Consider the following 26,978-nt stretch of genomic DNA (forward strand, 5'->3'; position numbering starts at 1 on the left):
TTATGCCCAGAAGCTTAATCCTAGCCTGGGAAGAATAATGAAATCTCTTCTAAAAGAAATGAATTGAAGTGACATTCAAGAGTAAAATAGAAGAGTTAAAACTGAACAGAGGGAAAGTTGTAACCATACACACTGTCAGCCAGACTAGCAGCAGTTGTTAATGTGTCTATTGAAACTGTCACACAAGACAAAACAATAGAGAAGGCTATACCAGCTACATAGAATTTCCTTACAATAGAGCCATTCAAACACATAGAAAATCACTACAAGCATTGGAAGAAATTATGTTTAGAAAAAAGGGCAAAGTGCAGATTAAGATATGTTTTTCTAATGACAATGTTACTATAATCTTTTTTATAAGCTTTTAAGATGTTTGAACAACATAATGAACCTCCAAAAGATATTATTCTACATTTTGTTTACATAGGCACTAATACCACTAGTATCATTTATATGCTGAAACATGCAATAGTAACTATCAAGGTCTGAGGTGTTACCCTCAGATGCCTGGATCATCCCACAGTGCTGACAATTATAGCCTACTTGAATAGGAAACAATTGCAATTGGTGACACATTTACTTTTTAAACTGGTTTCCCCAGCAGCATGAAGATTGCCTTTGCAGAATATTTAGTGTTTAGAAAATCATAGGGAAAAATTGGTGAACGTGTGGGGCTGGAGAAATGGGGGCTAACCCACTGAGCATTCATGGAAAAGATTTAAAATGTTTCCATATATTTCAACTACAGAAGTGATTCCTTTCTCTAAGCATTACCCTACCTGGAAGTACATTTTCAACACCAATGAAGCTTTAAAAAGAAACAGGTGCTTGAAATATTTAGGATTCCCCCACCTCTAATGCATTCTGAAGACTAATTTTGAAATGTAGTGAAATGAACTTCATAAAACTGAATCAAACAATAAGCTTTATAAATCTTCCTACACTGCTACACTCGTTTAATTTTGCAGAGACATAACAACTTCTAATTTTAAGCCAGTGTTGTACTCGACAATAGAATCTGGACAATAGCAAAGCTGATGAGGACATTTAAAAACTGCTGTTGCCAGATGAAACATTAACTTGTAATTAAGGACTGATTTAACATACATTGTTCATGTGCTGAATCTTACACCAAGGTACAGCATTTTTAATAGAGTTCCTACACAATTACATACAATATTCATTCCTTTATGATAATATAGAGCTACAAAATACTTACTAACCGCTAAACTCACACACTTTTAATAAATATAGCCTTTAATGTAATGGTGCCTTTATGGAAAGGATCTTAAAATACATTCTGATTCAGTTGCCACTGAAGTGCTAACAGAAAATACTTGGTCAGGAAAAAGGTCAGTACAGATGGAAAGGCTGCTTTTTTGTTTAACTTCACCCTGTGTAAATATATAATGTGATGATAAATATTATTACTACTATTCCCTTATTATTTGGACTGGAATTTTTCAATAAAACATGAGTCAAAATGAAAACAAACACATTTTCATTTGGATCAGGCAACATTTTATTTCAAACAAAAAGATGTTTGTGTGTTTTGCTTTGTGCCATGTTAGAGGAAATTTGGAAGGCCCGGGATATATTTTTACAAGTGTGGTGTGCAAGTTGGAGAAGATAATAATAACATGAACAGATTCTTTATCATATATTGACGCAGCATTGTACAGCAATGGTCTGCCATCACGTGGGGAGTGCAGGGTCAGACTTTTTCTATTGCTTAGGACTCAGGTGCTAAACTGCAGCAAAGAGCTTTCCAATAAAGGCATCTGGCCGCTTGGCAAGCACTGGAGCCAGTTGTGATCACAGCTTTGGGGCTGCCTTGGGGTACACCATTTGTCTTGGATGCTAATCAAGTTTGTAATCATTGTTTTGGCCATGACGACCTCTTGCTATTTTACATTATAAATACTCAAGCTATATCCATCTCTGAAAGCCTGGAAATGAAAGTGCAGGGCTCATGTGGAAATAAGGTAAATTAATGTTTTTTTCTGCTCAAAAAGCAAGCACAGGACTATTTAAATTATTATGTTACAATGATAAGACCTAACCCAAAGGAAAATATTTGCTGGAAAAAAGCCATCTTGTAGTTTTAAAAAATTAGCTGAACATTCAGTGACTAAGATAAGCCCACAAAATCCATACACAGAATCTCAACATTTCCGTTAGACACTTTCTTGGACCTGGAATACCTCCAAGTGTTTATATTATACAGATTATATCACTGTACTTAACAGGAAACATTAAATAAAATGGACATCTTCACAATAAACTAATAAGAAACGATACACAATGCAGTAAACTGCTCACTGCCACTGTTGTCACTTAGTCTGTGCTGATCTCTGTCGGCTAAAAGTTTGGGCACTTTTATCTGCATTGAATACAACATAAAAATAACAATGATTTTTAAAATTGATTTATACTTTTCCTACTATGTATTACCTTTTGGGGGAAATGTATTTTACATGGCTTGCAAACACATTTTTACAGCTGTGATGAATTTAAAAAGAAACTTTACCCAGAACATATTTCTTCTTTTAGGTGAATTGGAGGGAGGGATTGTTTTTCCCTCAGGTCTTTCCTGTTCTATAGGACCCCAGAAAAGAAGCTATAATATGCAGAGAACCCAACAGTGAAGTCAAACAAGCTTTTGCCATTGCTGTTAGCTATTCTGAGATATTATGAATGTTATAATATGAGCTATTATGAGTATCCACTACTGGTCACCTTTCACCCAAATATTGAATCATATTATAGATGGCAATTTGGTACAGCATTATGGCATGCTTTTTTTTACTTGACTTTGCTATCCTTTCCTTAGCATGTTTAATTCACTATAGGTCTGTTTACTAGACACCGACTTAATCCTGCAGAATCTACAACACTGAGAAATCTTATGGATTTATTTCATGCAGCCTGGTGGTTCCAAGTTTCTCCTTTACTAATATTCTGTCAAAATAATGCAAAATCGAATCACCAACATTAAAGTTACCACAATATTACATGCTTATTAAGGCAAAGGGATCATTTTCACCATGGTGGTGATTTACTGAATCTGCACAGAACAAGTTCATTTTATTTAACTAATATACTATCTGTAGGAAGAAAAACTGCTTTTCAGTATATATTCCAACATATTGGACAACAATCAATTGATCTGCCCAGTGCCTATCCCATAACACAGAACAAGCAGCAAAGACAAAAAAAAAAAAAAGCCATTCAAGAAAAAGTATTGCACACACACACTCAAAAAGGAGCAAAAATGAATGAATAAGTGATCCAATCTGCCATTTTGGTTCCATGGATTCCCTGTCTAAACAAACTGTAAAATCTTTTTATCTTACCAGACCCTTTACTTTAAAGAATAAGGAACACATTATACCAAAAGATAGTGAAGATCCCTTTGGGCTGTAATGAAACTGGTGTGTCAGTATAATATTTGCCCATTCATAATTAGTCTTTTTAAAGATGCCAGTTTACAGATAAACATCACATTTTCATGAATTATTTTTTTTAGTTATGTAATTATAATTCTGCATAACTGCAAATCTTAGTTTTCTATTTGTCTATCAAAAAGCTATAGTATACAAACAGTAAAATGAATCCATGTTTAGAAATGGTGAATGTGGGAAGTGCGTGGCCAGCCTTTACCATGTTTGGTAAATTGCTAGCCATATGTTTTATGACTGGGTATTTGCATATACATTATTCTGAGATCACTGTTAGAGGAAAAACTATCACTTTACCACAATATCCAACCACCAATCATGTAAATGGGCCATGGAATGCACAGCTTGCTCAATGCATGTTTTTTTGATTGTTAAAATTTGTTGTAGTTAAAAGCATAAAAAGAAAATTCCCTCTTTGTGTTTTTCATTGAAATCAACATGAGCTGTGTTGCACTAAACCTAATTTTCCCCTACATATTCAATTGAATGACATAGCTGTTTCACTATAATCAGTGCAGTGGTAATGTAATTACACCACAAAATTGCTGTGGGGACTACAAGACAGCTCAGTTGCTTGTCCTAACAATCTAAATGAAAGCATTACTGAACGTGGCTGGAGAGGAACAGTTCATTCTAGGTAAAAGCTGGCATGGTATCTGTTATTTCCATCTGCAGTCCTGTAAGCAGGAGCCTGTTCACAATAAGATGCTGTACAAAAAAAATTGCAGTAAAAAGGGCGCTTTTTGCTTCCCTATATCAGGTGACATAGGTTTTCATTCTTAAGCGTTTGTCTTTTCTTGGAAGACACTTTTCACAAAAATATGGACAAATGTTGGGCATTTTAACATGCACACCTGGTAACTACACTTATAGTTTCTTGAAATCATTAATCAAGTATTAAAACAAATTAAATATACATTTTAAAATACAGTTAGGTTAAGCACTTTTAGCAGCTCCAGTGGTAGAAGAAAACTGCTACTCTATGTTTGAGGAGCGGTCTCTCTGCAGCTATCGGGCACATCCTTTCTTTTGTCCCCACGGGAGTTATACAATCAACAAAGCTCATGCTCCCTGCTGATTACAAAGCTAAAGATCTAACTAAACAGGAGAATAAAAGAAAACTGTGAAGAGACTGATGATCTCACACCGTCCCATTTTCTCATCTAGATGTTAGGAATATATTAAACATGTGCTGCAAGAATACCTTGCTTTGTATATATATATAGTTTGAGTAAGGCAAGGTTCATGTAGAAGAATTTTAATGGATGTAAACTACTAGTGTTCATTCATAATTGAGTTATCAGTTTTGGTTGCTTTATGCTATAGGACAGTTAGAAAACATACAGAATGCACAGAATGCCATAGTTGACAGTTAACTTTACCCATACACAAAAGATACTTGCTCAATGGTATATCAAAAGAATTGGATGATCACAGAACAGTGAATAGGGCATAGTCAACCACAATAGACAATACCATTAAAATTGTATTCACAAGAAATCTCCATCAACCTGTTGAAAAGTGGCATTGAGGTAACTTTTTTTGTCTGTTCCCACATGTTGACAAACCATTCTAAATGAATGGGCTGCCTAAAAGCAACATGCAGGAATTTGCAAAATACATTAACATGCGTACAGTAACGGGCAGCAATGGACCACAAAAGTCTTAGATGGGCTTTAGTAATAAAGAGTATTACCTTTTCTATATTTATTATGTATTAATGTACAACCTAAAGGATTGTTCATACTGAGCATGTTTCTGCATACCTTATTTTCTTGCACACTATTGCACCATTGACTGATTTTCAGTCAGTAAATTTAGATGTAGTTTATATGTAGTCAATCTGCAGGAAAGCTGCATTTCAAATAAGTGAGGATGACCAATGACCAATAAAACAACACTTTACTGTAAAAATAATAAACCAGTAAAAACATTAAAACATCAATAGGTTCACCTTATATATTCAAATGATACTAGGAAGAGAAAAAAAGTAAAACCATGAAAAATAATTATTTTGCATGGTAACATTACATCAGCATTGCTTATAAAAGACTTGAGTTGCAAATTCACAGGCTAATTTAGTCTATTACAGGCTACACATAGTGCAATGTCTTCTGCAGACACAAGTATTTCACATAATATTGCATGTATTGAAGCCAAACAAACCACAGAGCACAGTATGTTTCATTGGGCCCTAAGAGACATTTTACAGCTGTTGCCTCACTTAACAGCAGATGCTTTGCTTTCTGACCTTTTTGCAGCACTGTCCTTTGTATCACACTGAGAACCATGCCAGGCTAGCCATGCTGTCAGCACATCTTGCAACCCTGCTGCTGTACCTTGCATTCCCAGATGCCCCAATCTTTATAATAATTGAACTGTTCCCAAATATTGTCTGGTAATTATATTCCACAATAAAGGGGCTAAAGATTTATTCTATATGAATACTCTACATCTGTATATGTATAAACACCTATTAAAAAATAGGCAATAAATACAAACTTCTATTCATAACAGGTCAAAGAATACAAGTTGATTGCACCCTTACTTGAGCTGATTATAGACAGGCCAATTCTGTCTAGTCTAAAAATTAGAGAATGGCCTATGATAAATATGACATATTACGTATGACCAGATCTTGCTACATGCAGCGTCTTGAACACAGTTTGCCATCTCAGTCACCTCCACAGACATGAATGACACCACTTGTCATCGCTTTTGCAAGCATGATTAGAACGGTTTTAATTAAAAAATGCGCAGCCACTTGCAACTATTTGAATAAGCATTTGCAAACTCCTGGAAAAGTCTAGTGCCTATTAATGGTCTGGGGCACCTAGCAGTTGCCAATGGAACCATGGAGTTGTAAGTGCCAGTTTTTATACTGTTAATCTGATTTTTGTTGTTTTGTTTTTTATCCTAATGTGGCCACTGAATTAAAAAAATATTACATTTTCTGTTTATTAATAAAGAGATGATACTCATCAAAGTCATTTTATTCTACTGTACTTTAATAATATCGTTATTAAAATTAAAATAAACATATATTGAAAAGAACTATTTCTAAAATTTCAAATGAAACCTTTACATGTAAAGTAATTAATACTTAGACTGCATTATTTTACTAGTTGAGTTTTCCGTTTACAAGCTTATTATGTAAAAACTGATAAAAATGTATCTCCTTTGAAAACATGTAAATGTTAGCTGACTGTGAGCACATACAAAAATTATATATGCCTAATATCATTCTTATATTACCGAACCTTTACATGCAACTGTCCAGAAGACTATACAGTAGCAATATAATTTTATACTGGATCAATAAAAATGTCTGGAGCAAGCTATGCTCAAATAAAAATGTGCCGTATTGATGCCAAGTCATATTTTGCAATAAATGTTAAAGACACTGGGAACATCTATCATAACACATTTTCAGACAGAGGTCACTGTGGCAAAGGCAAGCCAATGTTAGAATGTGTTTCACTGTTTGTATGAAAAGGGAATTACGGGCATGCCATGTATTCCATTGCTTTTTATACTATATTTAAATATAATTCAAACTTTTGTATGCCATTGTTATGTTGTTGACAAACTTTTTCTTTAGGCAGTAACCATTTCAGCTCAATACAGGCATAATAGCATTAGGGTTAATGAGTCACTGATGGCTTTAGAAATGTTAGACAATGACATGTCAAAAGACAGGATTCTGATGCTGCTGTGAGCAATATATACTTTCCATTTAGAGATGTTTGAATGGTTGCTATTCACCATATATTCTAATGTTTTAATCTTTACATATACAGCTACATTGAAATGTTAATTAATTGCAAATAAAATAATGTAAATTTATAATTTTATGAGGCATGTTATAGTCCTGTCTTCCCAAAACCTTTGCCTCTTGAAATGTATTCAAAACAACTTTATTGTGGCAAAACTGTAATGGCAGCTTCCATGGTATTATTAACAGTAAAAAAAGTAACTACCTAACCTAAATTAACTAATATTCTATTAAATCTTCCTCCATTGAAGTAGGAAGAATATTTTAGCACACTATTTCTTACTGTATATAAGTTACAAGTAAACAAGACTTCCTGGATACCTTATGATTTGAGTAAAGGTTTCTGAAAAATCTGTGGTCTTCAATCAACCAGTTAGGACATTATGCAAAATACAGACACTATTATTAAAGCTATCAAAGAATGGAGAACATACACTTTCATCAGTGAACCTAGGCGATCCTGCAAATCTGGAATCTATCTGGTGCAGAGTTGAAAACATTTGCTATCAAATAGTAATTCATTCCAGGTTTGCAGCATGTGTATATTCTTCAGCCTCGGAGAGCTTTAATAAATCAGGCCCTATACCTCAATTCAACTGGCTGTGTGAAGTGGCAAGGTTCATTAGTGTGCAGACTCTGTCGTTTAGGCAGTTGTCGGCACTGAGTGGAACAAAAACAATGGCTTGAACAATACAGACAAACTGCTACACGAGCTCTTGTGTTATGCAACAAAAGTCAGCTCTCCAATCTACAGAGACTGTTTGAGGGCTCCCAGCTGCCGACAATTCCACACAAAGACATATTTTTTGTAACAGGGATACTTACTTTGTACGTTCAATGTGTGTCCCTAATAACAATATTTTGTTTAGGCAATCAGTGAAACTAAAGGATATAAATTTAAACCTTCATCCCTGTGGTGTATGAGAAGTGCAGGACTGTTTATCTGATCTCTGCCTATTGCTATTGCTTTACCAGCTGTACAAAATCTTTTCTATAAAAGAAAGACTATGGATAATTCCACTATGTACAGCCCTTAGGGGCGTTGATAAAGACTGAAAGCCTTATACTCTGCACACTATTTCCCACAGTTGGCGATGGAATTTATGACTGACATCACTTTGCCTAATAAATTAAGGGCCATTTAACCTAGAAATGTTTGTCTGTGAAACCAACATGCCCTGTGACTTTCTGAATGACCCTAAATTACATTCCATCTGATACTTAAGTGTGAACTATTGTTTCCCCATGTTTTATCTGTGCTGTTTTTCAAAGCAAATTATTTTATTTGGATAGATAGAGATGTCATTAATTGTCTATTTCATAGGTTTTCTTTGTGGCTGTGTGCCATTAAGGGGATTTTCCTTTAATTTCCAACCTATGTTAGAAACACAACAGAAGTTAGGGGTAAACCCCTCTTATACAGCTGTCAGCATTTTTGCACCCTACTTCTGGGTTACAGCCAGGGTCACAGACAGCAATACAAACCAAAGATAGGAAATAACCCCAAAAGGACACACTTTGAAATGAAATATATGTTTGTAGAAGACAAGGTAATATCTGTAATCATACAAACTGTTAGCACTGCAGGTCGTGCCGGCGCCGCTGCTCCTAATCGCAGGCATGGGCGCCGGGTTCTATCTCTCAGGTAACACTACCTATGTTCCATATCAGTGTTTCCTCCATGCTGAGACTTGCTCTGTTTGTGAGCTGGCGTGGGTGTGTCTCTGAGGTAACACACACACGCCCTCTGTTTTCCACAGCCTATGGCTGATGTCCTGCAGGGATTTAAAGGCACCTCCTATTACAGGAAGTTGCCTGAGCAATTTCTGGCTTACCAGCATTACCCTGTGTTTAGTGATTTATCTGACTGCTTTCCTGTGTACCGGACCTTGCTACGTTTTTGGACCTTGCTTGTTTGCTGCCTGACCCTGACCTCGGACTACGCTTTTGGACCTTGCTTGTTTGCTGCCTGACCCTGATCTCGGACTACGTTTTTGGACTCTGCTTGTCTGCACCCTGGTCTTGACTCCTGTGGTCAGCTGCCACTGGCCTGGGGATTGTTCTGGAGTGGCACCTGGTAGCTACCCCGCAGCCCAAGCCTATCCTCACCATCAGAGGCTCTAGTGAAGACCGGGTGGCTGCTTAGTTACGCCCCTCTAGAGTTTACCTGGCCAGCGGCACAGTGGGTCCACACCTTCGTTCATAACACAAACTTGTAAAGTCAATTTGAAATAATCAGCCACAAAAAGATATCTATGACATTTTCATTACCTGACTTGTTTGTGGACTGGACGGGTCATAAGAAGGAACATAATTCTTCAGGGCATCCTGAGGATTCAGGTGTGGTGGATATCGGATTGTTGGATGAGAAAAGTAAGAACTTGGGGCTGGAGGAAGTATAGCTTGCGTTGCAAATTGCAGAGGGGAGGGTGAAGTCCTGGTTGAGATAACTGGCAAGACAAAAGAAAAAAACATTTATATTATATAAAAAAGTTTATATTTGTTTGTAAGAATTATAAAAAAAAACTGAATTCAAGAAAACACTTTCTACAAATGTTGTATTTATAATATATGTCCCAAAATATTTATTTGATTACTTTCCCTGCTGTACTAGGAACTTAGATGAAGCCTAAATACCAGACGTCCCTTGAGAACTAACAGTCCAACTTTCCCATATCAGGCTGCTCAAAGTCTTGTTTAGCTTTCAGGAATTACACCATTTTCTGATTTAGCACTGCTTGAAATAAAAGCATTATTCCCAGAAAGAAAACATATTTCACTGGTTAAGTATTTTCTCCAGAGTCTTGAAAGATAATAAAACCCACATATTTGTGATCCTTTGCATCACACTGGGAAATAAGTCATCATCAACTCCTAATGAGTTTTGGCTGCAATGGGATACCACATACCTGCAAGGCTTATAGGAGACTACTCGCAAAATGGATCCTAACTACTTGTTTAAAGTAATAAAATAAAATGCTGGCCTGGCTTTAAAACATGAATAAATTAAGCATATATTAAAGAAAAAACAATCAAAAAGAAAAATGTTTGTTTGGAAAAAATATGTCAATAATACATCTTTTTGAAAAAGGTACAGTATCATTCTAAGCACTAGCTGGCATTTTAGACTAAGCTTACCAAAAGAGTATATGTTTGTAAAAGATGAAATGGGAGGTCGAGGCCAAGTAGGTGTTTTTAGAGAGAACAAATAAGGCTTAGATATAACTTATACACACAAGATCAGGCAGTCCTGTGTTCCAGGCAGTAGAATGGGAATGGACAATATTGATAAGGCATGAAGATTCAGAACTTTTTAGAAGGGAAAATAAAGATCAAAGGAAGAAATAATTAAAGCATAATTTAAGAGCTAAAGCAACTAAAAAGGACAAACGCTAAGAGGTTTATTTAAGAGGTTTGTTTAAAGTGCACCTGTCTTCATAAAAATGTGTTTCTATAGCTTCATCTAATTATACTAGTTGCTTGACTGCGTCAAGGGAAAAAAAGAGAAAAAAGGTACCATTAGAGCCAGGTATCTAGTATTCTCTGCATTGCAGTAAGCAGGTGTGGTAATTACATTTCCTGACTTTTATAAAATATACAGATTATACAGATGAAATTCAATCCAAAAGACAGTAAAAGTCAAAAAAAAAAAAATAAGTATATTCAAAGTCAGATTATTTTTAATTTAGAAAACTGGGCAATATTATTTGGCTTTCTGTATTCTATTAAGGAAATTACCCTTCAATTCGTGTTCTGTAGACACACCAGTGTTGAATTGTACCCGGAACAAAGATTACCAGGAAAATAGAGAGGAATATGCCTAATGGGCATACAAACTGCAAAAAAAAGTTGGCAGGGGTTATAATTCCTCTCTATTCTATCCCAAATAATGTTCTGGCTTCTTATACTCTTTAAGGGCCATTTCAGTCCTGCAGTTGATAGCAGTGTCCTACTGCACGCTCAACCCAAGTAAATGGGTTGGTCAAAGTCAGTGATTGATTTTTCAGGCTCTCACAAATACATTTACCTGCAGGAATTACCAAATGCATAGTTTGCCACCACAGGTATGAAAGAGGCCTAAAGATGGGCAGAACGTTGGCTCAGAGGTAGCAGTCTGGCCTGTCCACTACTGGGCCAGAGACACTATCTGCATGGATTTTGCAGGTTCTCCCCGTGTTTGCGTGGATTTCCTTTGGTTGCTCCGGTTTACTCCCACATTCCAAAAACATGCAGCTAAGGTAATTGGCTTCCCCCAAATTTGTCCTTAGCCTGTGTTAATGACATATGACTATAGTAGGGACATTAGATTGTGAGCCCCTTTGATGGACAGCTAGTGACATGACTATGGACTTTGTACAGCGCTGCGTAATATGATGGCGCTATATAAATACTGTGTAATAATAATATTAATGGTAAATATTACACCAATAACCCAAAATGCATAATCACAAACACTTTCTTTTTAAACACAGCTAACTTTTAGTGGATTCACTAACCTATCCACCTTATAGCCACCAGAGGTATTTAATTAGCACCGGAACAACACAAGTTTTGCTTAAAGAGAAAAAATAAACAGACAGAACATTACCAAAGAGAAAAAAAACAGTCTGTCTATTTTCATAGTACAGAGATGGCAAAGGGTTTGTGCTATATCAATATTTATTTAATTAATTTGGTCGGAGAATACATTTATAAGACAAAAACAGGACTCTTTGCCAGATTGTGTTTTATGATAAAGGGGAATCAATATAAGGCAAATAAAACAAATCACATTCTAACCAAATGAAACATTTGGCCCTGCTCCTTTTTTAAGCATATAAGCTGATTTGATTTGCCTAGTAACGATAATTTCCATAATTTCAGCTTCGTTACAGTCTTTGATATAGTGTTATGTTAATGACTTGATCTAAAAGGGTTGATGGCTGTGTCAGCCTGTCAGTCAGCAGCAGGCACAGCATCTGTGATACTCAGCTGAAAATAAAATTAAGAAAGATAAACTGTGCATCTTTATCTTTGCCCTCAACAAGAAGAAATGTTTAGGTAGTCTTATGTAAAGTTTTGAAACATGGTTAGTATCACCAACAAGGACACATTTCTTTACTGATCTAAAAGAAAGGCATTATATAGGATGCCTACACCCTTTTTACGTTATTTTTACAGGTTGTTAATGAATTGTAAATTTTCAAAATAGCAAACTGTATCTATAAATGGCAAAGTTTTAAAAAATCTCTAGGCAAGTAAAAAACGTTCCTTGGACTAGGTTACTACCATTCACAAGCCAGTCATGCTGTACCGAACATAAGAAATATAATAGCTAATTTTTCTGACCTCTTTATGACAGTTCTAGTTACCTGCCTTTCATATTTATCTACTGGCTTAACTACATGCAGATGTATTGGCCTAGAACAAAGATAAATTCAGCATTTAGACCTCATAAGTAAACTGCACAGTAGATAATGTGGATAGTGTTGTTTACTTTCTCACTCTTACGAATTGGGCATTCACTGAAATATTCTCTGCTGGACAATAATCCAGGTCTATGAGTTTCAATGCAAGCAACTGATTCTCCAGGAAATGTTTCAGGGAATGTCAGATTCACTGCTTTATAAAGAGACCCCTTGGAGTGTTAGGGACAATTATTAAATACAATTTTGTAGTTAAATGGATTTTTTAGGTGGTAATTAAATGTTTGCTAAAGCTGAATTAAGAAAAAATCCATGGAAAATATCACAATCTGAAGATCTTAGTTCATTTTTAAGAGAATGCAAGTTTACTTGAACTGCACAGTTTAATACCCTTTCTCTCAATGGCACCCTTTCAACAATGGCAAGAGTACTAACCTCTCAGAGAGTTGACTACCTTAGCCTGTGACTAGGCAGATAAAAAGCACTGCTTCTGTAGGTAAATGTACAGGGATGGAACTAAAAGCTTCATGTAAGGCTATAGATTAAGGCTGGTTGCACACAATACAATAGGAATGATATGGATTGTTCAACAGTCACATTGTAGCCTAGCTAACCTGAAGGAAAACTGAAATAGAAAGCTTGGGAAGGTGGTCAAAATACAAATCTGCTAATAAATCTATTATAAGGGTGATTGTACAAAGAAATATGCGTACCCAAAAATAAATACTAATTTAGGCATTTATACTATCTGTATTGTAAATGATAAATGCATGGCTGTATTATATGGTTTTATTTTTTTTTTAATTGACATTTTGAGTGAGTATGTGTATAAAATTTGCACTGTATCAAACCTATATATATTTTGTAATTTTTTTGTGGAAATTTAAAGATACATTTACTGTTGACTGTTTCTTGTTCGAGTATGGCACATTTCTGTGTGAAATGGAGTAAGCTTATTTTTATAACAAATAGCGTGACCAGCAACTAATGTGCTTGTTCATTTACCCTCATGCTTGTGATAACTAAGCAATGCCAATCATAGTGTCTAAGGATAATTGCTGAACATAGGTGAACAGCCGAAGTTACACAAGAAGGTGATTTTCGAGGCTTTGCCAAAAATCAGTCCTGGCTTAGTGCCCTGGGGGAAAAATGAAGTTAACTTAATGAAGCAAACTGAGCATGGATATTCCCATACTCATTAAATAGAAACATGTGTTTAAATTAATTTGACCCACTGTACCTGAACTAGATTAGCTGCCTTGACATCAAAAAAATACAGCCACAAATTTTCTTAATAACACTGAGTGACTTAACTGCTAATCCACAATTGAGGACACCCACAAAACACATATTGTTGAACCCATGTGATATTATACAAACCAATAAAAACTAGATATTCTGTTGAAAATACTAAAAAATGATGGGCCTTGCCCTAGTTCTGTGCTATCTCAATGCTGTAGTTGTTAGATTTGCTCAGAAGAATAAAAAAGCCAAACTGAAGCTACTGGAGTGTTATACTCCAGTAGCCTGCTTACTACTGAGCATACTGGCTACCAGAACCAAGGTACTATCAAAATGGGAGCTGCAATTACCAATGCAATCTCTGCAACCATCATATTGATCTGAGTTTCATTTTATGTGTGGAAATTGTAGGATTTACATGTGTAGGCTATTCTGTAGAGTGGGTTTCCTTCCACATCACAGAAACATTAGTAGAATATTAGGTTTCTAGCTAAATCACCCACAAAGGAGTGAATTTCCAGTGTCTAGTTTATGACTATCCATTTCATTGCACCAGGTCTATCAGTATACAATATGAATGAAGCATTGTTTGACAGTTGTACATTTAATTACTAAGACAAATGCTCAGGTCTGGTAAAGTGGAGCCTTCCTCACCACCTCCAAAATGACATGTTATTTTACGCTGGGTTAGTGAGTTGTTCTGTTCTTTAGAGAGAACAGGGGGAGGACGACAGAGCTGCAATCTCTCCCCTTCACTTGTATTATGATCGTTCCTTGTTCATGGATCCGCCTGGACAGATCCATGAACGATGTTGGACGAGCGCTGTACACACGCCAGATTCTCGTCCAATACTAGCCCTGAGGCGATTATCAGATAAGAATTTTCTGATGTGTGAACCTAGCCTTAGTGTTCAAACAAAAGAAAATATTAGTTATTTCCTTTGTTCTTTTGTGATTTATAGCTACCTAATGGCTGGCAAGGAGATTAGTGAGAAGCCAGACATACAGGTATATTATAACTTTCCTTAGAAAAAGAGTTCTTTAAACTCCATAAACTTGTAAATTCACCTAAGCCAATGGAAAGGTGGAAGGGAAGAGGAGTGAGCTTGAAGCTTCTTTTATAGAGAATGGAAAAGGGAATGAAATAGAGTGTTGGTAAAGACAACTTTTTCAAAGGGAACAACAATAATTAGAATGGGATTCCAATCTGTCTTTTTATTCCTCTCATGAGTGATGGGCCAAATTTATCTCCAGAATATGTGATTACACCAAAAACCATGAAACTGGCATAAAGCCATCTCATATCTATATATACTTTAATTTAAAATATCAACAGTATTGAAAAAAAGCTGCCTATTTTAAAACAAATTTAGCTTGTACACATACTAATCATGAATGCAACATTATTTACTACAACATGTGAGCACAAAGCAAACAGCTCATATGATTACTACTAACAGTTCCTAGTTCAAAACAATTCTTTAAGTGCTATATGCTTCCATACAGCTGAATTTGGGAAGACTAGACTAGATGACAGCATATGTTTCCCTTACCACTATGTCCTACTCCTGGAATACCCGGATGATGATGCTGGGGAAAAGTGCTCAGTCTTGATGAAGAATCCTGTGGTGATGTTGGGCTAAACAATGGCTTTTCAGGCTTCTTCATAGTTGGGGAGGACATATCTGTTTAAAGTAATACAACAAGGTGTAAAGATGTAAAAACATAGGGGAATTGTATTCAACATAATTACTTTTTGTTTATTTATGTTACTAAAATATTGCTTGTTGTACAATGACAGCTTGCTACAGGCAGAGAATATTGTTACTACCAAAACACAATTCTAAACCTTGCTAGGCAAAGATTCTGCTAGTCATTGCTACGTGCCCCATTTAGTTCAGTTATTAGACTTCATTGTGACAAGCAGACGAACAAGCACAAATGACCAGCCTCTATATGAAGACTTCAATAATAGTTTGCTTGTCTTCAGCCTATTAAACCAAAATCACATTCCTTTCATACCAGACAGGCATATCTTGGAGTAATTCATTTATTTATTTTTTCTCTTATACTCGGGGCAGCACTAAATCAGATAATTTTATACCTTAAACTTCACCTAATTTTTATTCAAATCCTTGACTATTACTCAAAACATCTATAATAATAAAAAAACAGTATGACTTTTAATCCTAAATGCAATCAAATAGTATACAGAATGACAGGGTTCTTAAACAGAAAAAGATACAGGTTTATCTTAAGTCAGAATTAAAGCCTATGACAAGGATAAAAGACAAACTATACCTGGAAAAAAAATTGTATTTAATGAGACAGAGACTCTACAGTATGTACTGCTGTAAAGTAATAAAATATATATTCTTAAGTTGTGAAGCTGATGAGATTCCATGCATTCAGAACTCCTTGTATCAGGATGAGAATAAAAAGAGTTTGAAGCACGTTTGCAAGTACTCATTTATTACCAATTTAATGTAGCCCCATGTGGTCAGAGTGTCTCCAGTTTTCACACTGGACATACCACTTGCAGTATTTAGACTATGTAGGGACTGCCCATAGGGCTTCTTTCACTTATCATCTGTCTAAGTAAAGCAATCTCTCCAGTGGGGATACAGATAGCATTTAAAACCAGGCAGAAGGGTTTACCCATACCCGTTTTATTTAAAAAAAATCTGTCGTAGTTAAGTTTACAATGACCTAAAGTGAAAACAGAAGAGGATACAAATAAACCCTTGGCTACATCATGTTCAGTGACAGCATAGCATAGCTACAAAACAGTGAAAGCTTACATTGCATCAAGAGATGTAGGAATTGAGTATATGTGATGTGGTATTCTACAAAGGGAGACTGGCCATATACAAAACCAAAGCCCATACGTATCCCTATATTTCCTAGTAGAGGCACTGGAACACCATAATAAGTATTTTTTATTAACAAGAAGCATTTCAGTAAAATAGAATGTTTTTAGAATATAGTGCTCGGTAGAGCACTATTTGAGATAATTGAGACAACGTTCCAGTAACACAGTTCCTTTCCACCATACAGTGAGGTACAGCTGTAACATGTCAAACATTAGGACATAAAGTATTTGGCAAGATTTTACTGACAGCTGCCATATTTTTGATAATAAGGGGTAACTCATGTCAGTTACATGGGCTAACTGACAAAAAACTAGACAGTCTAAAATCTTATTACTCGGTTACATGTACCTACCTTATGAACAAAAAAGTGTAACACAACATTTAACAGTGTTGAATGTCTCTTATTGCTTAGTTTTGATAAAACATTTTACTTATATTTTTCTTATAGCTATGGACTAGTGATTTTTATTTCCTGGAAACTTCAACAAAGCTATCTTTTTGCTTTAATATCTCACTATGTTCCTTCTAGTTGTGGGTGTTCTTGTCCATGTTTGTGTGTCCCAGCATTTCCTGTTGCAACCTCCTTTTTTTGCAGAGGAAAGAGAGCAGGATCGCCTCATAACAGCTGCATTAGACCCAGCAACTCAAAGGCAGCAATAGGTTCCCCAAATTAAATTGTTGTGTCATTCAACGTCAATTTTATGGACAATTAGTGAAAAAAATCGGAACCCCCCTAATTTGTTTCAATTATGTTAGCATACTCTGTGGGGGGAATTGTTGGTGGGGCTATAGAACTTTCACATGTGCTTTATAGGTTATCATTCCTATTACCACCTGCGGTCTGGTAGTCCAAAGACAGGGGAACCCAGGGACCACTAGCCATGCTTAAACTTGTAGTCTCCCACCACCAGCAAGAAAATGCTTGTTTTCATACTTGAACAAGGAAGGTGGATCCCCTCGACAACCAGGATGTCATAGACCCACAAAAAGTAGAGAACCCAGCCAGGCTGATAGTAGTATTACTGATGCATACATAAAACAGTCATAAGCTTTAGAGAAGTCTAGAAAGAAAGTGATGAGAGCAGTGGGAGAAATGTATAACTTACCTAAATGGTAGGATGCTGCAACAGCATACAGAGTGTACTACTTTTATGGAGTCCATGTCCATGCCTTTACATATAGCTGACAACACTGCTACTAATACACAGCTTTCTGACTATTTTTAATCACTTACATGGGTTGTTACACAAGACTTCATATTAGAGAAATGCTAGTTAATAATGTTAATAAGCACAGAGTCTCAACCAGAACTCAAAAAGTGAACATTTGCTACACTAAAACAAAATTTTTCAAATGGTAACTATCTGAGCAGTACCCCGTAAAATCTACCTTTTTTCTAAATGTCCTACTGCAGTATGGTTTCTAATACGGCTGTTTGGTGATATCACTACAGTGCTAATCACTTTTAATAATTCTATGGTTAGGATCTTCTGAGGGTTAAATATGTCTGGGTGTGCTTGGTCTGTGATTACTATTGTTAACCTGGGATCGAAAAAGTTTTGAGCTTGACCTGGATTCATTGTTTGCAGCCTTTCATTTCCTTCTGTACTTGCATGTGTGGAGCTGAATTGAGACCAAAACTAATACTGGTGACAAGTACTTTGCCTCTTTTTTTGGGGGGACAGGTTTCAGGGTTCAGTTGCTAAAGTGGTAGGTGTCTTTCTGCAGTAGGGTACAAATGCCAATGTGATAATTCTCTGGAGGAGTTGAGCTGAATATGTGGTATAATTTACCAAAGGTGGATATCCATATAACAATATGCATATATCCTTATTTGACAAAATATTTGCATGTGAGTGACACAATCACAAAAGTAACTTTCAGGAAACAGTGACACGGACATAAGAAATGCATTTAACATGCAAGTAAAACTAGAAACTAGAGATGTCATTTAGGCTTAGTTTACATCGGCTGTTGGGAGCAAAGCATGTACTTCAACCACATCCACTGGGCTGATGTTTCAAGCAATGTCTGGATCCCAAGCAGAGCAAGAATTGAAGCAGTTGACCACTTCTCACTAACCACATCAGTACCACCCAGGCACTTAATAATTGTTAAATAAGCATAGTGGTGGTGGCTACTTGGCGGCTGGCAGCCTTATCGCCACCTGGGGGCTGCCCAGGGACCGTCCATGTAAAGTTTTTTAAACAAAAAGATTTTTTTAATGTGAATCTTTACTTAGCTTACCAAATAAAGTATGGCTATGTTTACCAATACCCAATCATCTGCCAGAGAAACATTACATTACATTAAAAAAAAACTATTTGCTTGCACATGATTGTGTGACTGAAGCGAACACAGATTCACACTATTTGAATAGGCTAAAATATTTCAATATAAACACACTACTCCTTCAGGAAATCATCCTCTATCAAGCTGAAAAAACGTTGTGGGACTAGCACAGATTTCTCCAGTTTTCATAAATCAGCTCTTGCATCTGTTAAAGTACAGGTGTCATTGTTTGTATTGGGAGAGTGTGAAGAAAAAGTGTCCTTTAGCCACTAGTAAGCTGACAAAAAAAGCCTTTAGGGTGAACAGTGAAAGTTTAACCAAATATTTGCATTAAGTGCTGTCAAACTTCCCTTGGTATGTGGTCTGCTGTTGTTAAAACATCCAGCCATTATTGTCTGCTGGAATAGACAAGTGTACCTAATGGCCTATATACATCTCTTCTGAATGCCATATTGTACCCGTCCTGGCTGTCACAAGACTGTCAGTAACAGAATACGTTCACAGGACACAATCATTCCTTTTTGCTGTTCACAGAAGTCTACAAAAGCAAGAATATATAAAAGACTGAATTTCACTCAAGGGAAGGATGTAGCAATTAACTGTTACAGAAGGACAAGTATTGCTGTACTTGGTACACATTCAAAGCAGTATACATTGAAGTGCAACTTTTATATACTAGTACTAGGTGATTTTAATGGTTTGGAGTAATTTAATAGTCTACGTGCATTAATGTACATTGCATTTTAGGCCACACATTCATTGTAAAGAAGGCTGCCAATGCACCACAGCATATATAAAACCAGGTGTGCTATGAATTGGCATTGGGGTTCAAAATTTAGCATGAATGGCACCACAGATTGTGTGTTATGCTATGCACAGTAAAAGGTGTTTTACCATAGGTTACCAATGCATGGGTGTGAATCCAGCCTTAGGGTTTAGCTGCATTTTCTGTGCTTAGTTTTTGTGCTGTGTTGTATACCTGAAGAAATGATAATAACTGCCATGCAATTAACCAGTTTTGCTACCCTGCTATTTCTGACATAACATACTACATCTAGAACTGGTTCAGGACCCATTTAGGCATTACACAGAAACAATTTGCACCAGCAAACTAATATGATAAAGCCTGTGCTCTGCCCTCTTCTAACCATATTCATAGACACTGAAGAGAACCCTAACTGGGTCAAAAACTGATATTCAATTTCCCAGTGTGTTGTGCAAAATAAAGAAGGGTGGCATCAATACATATTCAGGTACTAATGCTTGCTGCATGGAAAATACATTTATTGATTTTTAATTCATATATTGCAAAACACAATTATTTTTCGAGCAATCGAAAAATTATTTCTTAGATGATCTGATTGTGGTAAACATTAGATTGGTTGTTGTTGATTACTGCACTTTGCCCATTGCTGTTGTACTTTACTCTGCTTTATCAAGTCTCTATTATTTTTCTTCCATCCTTGCATTTTTTTTAATGCATTTGATATAATTTGTATTGCACTGTAACTTGCATCATAACAAACCCTTAATACACATTAAATTAAATGTAATCTTCTTGACTCTCACCTTCCATTTTGATCTTCAGCCAGTCACAGTCAGAAGCCCCAGGTTCCTCCATTTTCCACTGCTTGCTTCTGGTTGACTGGCCTGTGAACTCTGTATGTGATTTCAAAAAAAATGAGGAGGGCTTGATTACTCAGGTTGGGCTCTGCTGCAAGAAATGTTCAGCAGTGGCAGAAGCTTGCAGAAATCTTCATGCCTGGTATTCTATATTCACTGAAGTTTGCAAAACTCATCAGCTATTAGCATATTGAATAGAATTAAGCAAGACAATATTCGTGCAAAAGCCTACTGATACAGCAAAGAATGCTCTGTGCATACAATGACAAAAATCTGGCACTCACAAGAAAGTCATTTTTTTCTCGGCTTATTTATCTCAAAAAATTCTATTCAAGTCTATGGGACCTATGTGTATAAAACAGAGAACAGAAAAACACAATGTCAGTTTTTGTTCTCTGCTTTTAGAAACCTGATAGCCACTTCTATAAAAACATAATTATAAAAGCTAAAACTTGTTTTGTTCCCTGATAATTAAGCTTATAAGAGTGGAAATGGGGGTACCATAATACCTCAAAATTAGAGAACAGAAGCTTTATTATTGCATTGAGTAACTGTTCTATACCTTATTAAGTGGCAAGCAGCGATAAAAAAGGGGGGTTAATATGGGTTAATTATAAAAGTGGAGATCAGAATGAATTGGCCATCTTTTCAGCTTATCACAACTTTTATAAATTGGACAAACTAAAAATCCCTTTTATTTGTGTGATCAGCTAGCAAACAACCTGTTGGCCTCATAAGGGCCCCTAAATTTTCTCTTATATGTGGTTTTCAAGAGAAACAGTGTGGCATAAACATAACAACAAATTATGAAATAATAATTCAATTATTTTCTCTAGAAATGTAAGAAGCAATTTTCTGACTTTATTCTACATTCTATTAAAAATATCCAACAGAACTCAAGGCATTTATTATGAACAGTTTCAATATCATGGATGTCACTTTAGCATAAGTCCCCCTTAACCTAACCTTTCTTTTAGATTTCTTCTGCAAAAAGATATACGAACCTGAACAGCAGGACTCCTTTAATCTTTACTATGTGGTCTCCTGGCACCCTACCTTTAAAATCTACCTCGTTATCTAGTATACTTTATTAGGAACAGGTTTACAGTGCTTCATGAAAAAAGTAATATTGGTGATACAGAAAGCCAAGTGGGGGGGCAATAACACACAGCTCACACTTCAGGAAGTACAAACCCCAAAGACCTTGTTAAGGCCTATTCTGCTCAGACGTTTTCCCCAGCTTTAAAAGCCCATGTTTGAAATTTCTATGCATTCCAATGGCCTAATCTACGCCATGTTTCCTTAAGGCACATTTTTTAGCGTTAATAGATAACGTTCCTTGTAATGTTTAATGATTAAAACACAGGGTTAACGTGGGTTGACGCATCCATTTATTTAAATGGGGGCATTTTCCCACGTTTATTAATGCATTTAAAGTGAACTTGGTACAAACCCAGTAAAAAGGAACATAGACGTTTTTCAGTGGTTTAAAGGCAAGCTTTAAAACGCTAGTATAAGTGCATAAAATACATATAAACACAGTGGGAATGTTTACATGCGTTTTTAAAACTGTCCATGTAGACGAACCTAATTGTTTTCTAGTATCTGACTGAAAAAAGTGAAAAGCAAAGAATATATTGCATCATAGAACTTAAAGGTTTCAAAACCATTAATTTCTACAACAATTTTTAACATACAGCTAGGTACTCTCTGGAATGGTCTTCCTTGTCCTATTCAGCTTGCTCCTACTTTCTGCTAGGAAAAAGAGTACTCAAAACCTATTTATTCAAACTTGCCTACCCAACTTCTTCTGTTTTTTGAAACCGTCATTACTTCCCACCATTACATATCTCCCATCCTATTGTGTGTTAGTTCCCCCACCTCCTGGATTGTAAGCTCTTCGGGGCAGGGTCTGTCACTTGCAACTTGTCACTTGGCAATGGTCTGTCACTTGCAACCCCTATTTAATTTACAGCGCTGCTGAATATGTTGGCGCTATTTAAATCCTGTTTATCATTATTAATAATATTATTAATATTATTGATAATAGGTGGAAGAAAAGGGAAAGAGACAGGCTTCTAAAAAGGCACCAAAAGTTTACAATAATTATGTATAAAAACAGTATAATTTTTTTTATTCTTCAAATACAAAAAACTTTAAAACAATGATAGGGATCTGTTACAAATTGGCATGATATGGGACTCTATTCACACTATATAGGTTAATAGTAGGATTTACAGACTTGCGTAAAGATCTTGAGACAAAGAACGGGGTCTCATCCCATCCATCCCTTTCTTTGTCTCAAGATCTATATGCAAGTCGTGTAAATCCTACTATTAACCTATATAGTTAACCTAATAGTTAACCAATATAGTGTGAGCCAGTGATCTTGAACAAACTAGTAATATCTTAACACTGATCTGTCCTAAAAATCTGAGCTGTCATTTTTACTTGCCCAGGATTTGATAACTGGGACACTGGATCTCTCTGTGTATGGAGCCACAAAATACTGCAATTCAAGAGGGGAATAATACTGTTACTGTAAGAACATGCAGGACATTAATTGTGATGAGTGCAGGGACTAGGTGATTTCCTACATTCCAAGTGAAGATATACCCAAAAGAATGTGTTTGCTAGATCAAGTTTTAAAAATCACTGGGGAACAACTTTGAACAAATTTTTTATTAACTTCAATTTTAAGCTTATTTGGACTAAAATAGGTATGCTGATTCTGAAAGTGCAGTTAGTTTTTTTCTCTACCGCTTATATTATTGGGATTGGATTGGTATAGGCTACTAATTTGAATGCAAGACAGTGTGGTCAGAGGTTGTGCGCTGCTCTACGTAGTGAATAAGCAAAATTTATTTATCCACTTACACACGTAATTCCCAGTTAGTGGGCGAACACATGGGCAGCACATTTGTAGAGCAAGCCTATTTGGCAAATTTTGAAGTTAAACTTGGTGATCAAGATAAGTCTTGGGCCCCTCATAAGGTGTGCAAACAGTGTGCCGAGGGTTTACGGATATGGACAAAGGGAACACGTCAAAAGATGCCATTTGGTATAACCAAATTTGGTTTGGCGAGAGCCAGGAGATAATTTCAGTGACTGTTACTTTTGTATAGTGAAAACTTCAGGATATAACAAGAAAAATAAATGTAACTGAGTATCCCAGTCTACTATCGGCTATACGCTCAGTGGCTCATTCAGATGAAATCCCAGTGCCGGTTTTCATTACAATACCCTGTCTTGAAGAACATGAATATGGTGATGAACTAGGAGACAACAATGATGAAGAGTTTGAAATTGAGGACTCTGTTCGTAAGGAATTTGATCAGCATAAGTTGAGTGATTTGGCACGTGATTTGGGACTATCGACAAAGGCTTCAGAACTCCTAGCATCAAGACTGCGAGAGAAAAACTTACTTGAAAAAGGAACTAAGGTATCATACTTTCAAACCAGAGAAATTGCATTTCTGCAGAATTTGGAACTGACAGTGGCTTTGTGAATTGCCATATCATACATGGTTTAATGGAGGATTTGGGAATTCCCATCTATAACTCAACAGAATGGTGACTATTCATCGATAGTTCAAAGTGGAGCTTAAAGTGTGTCCTCCTTCACAATGGCAATATATTTGGGTCAGTCCCAATTGGCCATTCAGTTTCTCTTTGTGAAGAATATTCAAACATAAAGAGTCATTGAGTTGTTGCAATATCACTAACACAATTGGGTCATCTGTGTTGATCTTAAAATGGTATGCTTCCCTCTTGATCAGCAACACAGATACACTAAGTATCCCTGTTATCTGTGCATGTGGGACAGCAGAGCTGGTGAGAGGCATTGGGTGGAAAGGAATTGGCCTCCAAGATCCAGATCATAAAACAAGATGATACAAAATTCTACATGAGCCAGTTGTTGATAGAAAGAATATTATATTCCCGCCTCTGCATATGAAACTGGGACTGATGAAGCAATTCGTTAAAGCTTTGCCAACTGAAAGAGACTGTTTCAAGTACCTAATTTTGGCATTTCCTAGCCTGTCATTTGAAAAAATAAAGGATAGTGTGTTTGATCTGTTTGGTCCACAGATTCGGCAGCTCATCAAAGATGAACATTTCATCAGGACAATGTCAGAAGTCGAAAACAATGCTTGGTTATCATTCAAATTCATTGTCAAGGGCTTTCTTGGAAACGCACGGGCAAATAATTACACAGAAAATGTACAGAAACTCTTGGAGAGCTACAAAATGCTTGGTTGCAATATGAGCATCAAGGTCCATTTTCTGCATAGCCATCTCTCTAACCTCCCGGAAAACCTTGGTGCAGTCAGTGATGAGCAAGGTGAACGATTTCACCAAGATTTAAAGGTCATGGAAGGACGGTATCAGGGTGGATGAGATGTACATATGATGGCTGACTATTGTTGGAGCATTCGTCAGAATTGTCCTAACACTGAACACTCCAGGAAAAGCTATAGGCGTACATTTTTACCTTAACCGCTTACCTGATTAATTTCCAAATGTTTTACTGTTAAAAAAATGTCATAGAATAACAATAAATCTTTTGTATGAACAAAAGAAATTTAAATAAACAGTACATTCAAGTTATTATTTCATTATTTTTTCCTTGTATGTAAAATTTGTATGTTTTTTTACAAAAATGGAGGGTACCCGGTATCATAAAAACTAAATGTGTTAGCAAAAAACTGGGGTCATTGCTGAATTCACCACCCATAAATTAGTAAAAAAACAAGTGTAAAATCTAACTCAACAAAAAATACATTCCCTAGTGTAATAGGGAAGTTAGACAACACAAGGGAACTGTGATTCACATAAACACCAATTACTGAAAGAGTGTTACAATTCTAAATAAAATATAAAAACTACAAATGCTGCCACTAATGATTGTCTAAGGAACACCTCAATATCATAACACATCTGGGTACAATGAAAAAAACAACAATCTAGGTAATTTGCTAAATAAAAAGCCTGTAAATGTGTGTGGAAATGAGTTCCCATCTTCTCTGCATCTTCAAACAAGGTATGGTGTATTTAATTTGCACAATATTTAAAATTTAAAGACTATTCACACGACTGAGGCTAGAGGTCAAAAGTGAAAATAGAAATTTTGGGGGAGCCATTTATGTTTTAGTTTCTGTTCAGTTTTAGGTAACACGTGCATCCAGAAGAATTGAGAACGATGATAAATTTAGCTGATTAAATCTCCTTACATGTGAAGTGCACTAATGCAGTTGTTTTTTTAAAGCAGTAAGACTGCTTTATTTAATAAAGCCTGTAAGTGGAGCTAAGCATTTCTCTCTGTAGGACACTGTAAAGGATGCTTAGGATGCTCTTTTTACCTAGGCCCCAAGAGCTGTTTTCAAGGTTGTAAACTAGTACTGGTATGTAGACCTTTTGATTCCAAGAAATGTATTGGTCTCAGCTTGTTACAATTGCATCCACCATATCTCAGATTGAAGCTTTAAAGATTTACCTTGTTAAAAGTTATTTTGATCATTGTTGCAAGTCAACAACAAATGCTTAAAAGATAAGGCCCACAAATGTGCATTTGTTCCCTCTAGAACTAATTTTTAGAGATCATTTTCCATTATTAAGTATCACTAATTTTCAGTTACAAAATCATTTATTGATGAAAGCTAAAACTTACAGTTTTTTTATATTGCAGAGAAAAATATTTTGTACATATTTTGAAAGCTATGGACAGTGTTAGTTTAGCTTTATGATAATTCATGCTACTAAGAAAAAGATTTACATATTCAAAAGAATGGTTATGTCAGGAACTGACATAAACAATCAGTCATAAGAATTGGGGTGGGAAGCCTGTCAAGGCAAGCTATGTAGAATAAAGTCTAAGCATTACATTTTACAGTTAAATAGACTCACTTGGTAAGGGTGGATGAAAAACAGCCTCTAGTACATAAAAGAAGTAGCCTCCAAAATACTCCTGTCACAGTCAAATATCAGAACTTTAAGTGGACATTCCATGGCAAATGGCAGGTTTGAGCTTGGGATAAATGCAGCCAATATTCTCTATAGCTAGCTCCAGCATTTTTTTCCAGAAGTTTACAGGATGTAAGAAAATCTGTGAAATTGTACACAGACCAATTACAACAGTGCACTGTTACAGGAATATACATCTCCAGCTCTGTCAGAAGGAAGGCTCGTATGCATGGCCTGCCGCTTGCCATAGAAGGTCCATTGGTTTCTCTCCCCAGGATGACGGTTCTTCTCATTGACTGTGCCTGCTGCATACATGACTTTTCAAAGGAAGAGCTTATAAACA

At 36.1% G+C, this 26,978-nt stretch overlaps 1 protein-coding gene across 6 annotated transcripts in view; it reads right to left on the reverse strand.

The window, feature by feature from the left end:
* NFIB (nuclear factor I B) overlaps nt 1-26,978 on the reverse strand; it is a 181,117-nt gene that overhangs the window by 26,950 nt on the left and 127,189 nt on the right. For 5 of the 6 annotated variants that reach the window (XM_072404290.1, XM_072404289.1, XM_072404292.1 and 2 more), the window contains exons 7-9: nt 20,618-20,707; nt 15,437-15,568; nt 9,508-9,686 (exon numbers count right to left, since the gene is read on the reverse strand). In XM_072404290.1, the coding sequence (XP_072260391.1) occupies nt 9,508-9,686; nt 15,437-15,568; nt 20,618-20,707 (401 nt within the window). The remainder of the gene's footprint in view (nt 1-9,507; nt 9,687-15,436; nt 15,569-20,617; nt 20,708-26,978) is intronic. The other variant, XM_072404291.1, reaches the window with a different exon arrangement.

Source organism: Pyxicephalus adspersus, chromosome 3 (assembly GCF_032062135.1).
Source record: "Pyxicephalus adspersus chromosome 3, UCB_Pads_2.0, whole genome shotgun sequence".
Classification (NCBI taxonomy): Eukaryota; Metazoa; Chordata; class Amphibia; order Anura; family Pyxicephalidae; genus Pyxicephalus; species Pyxicephalus adspersus.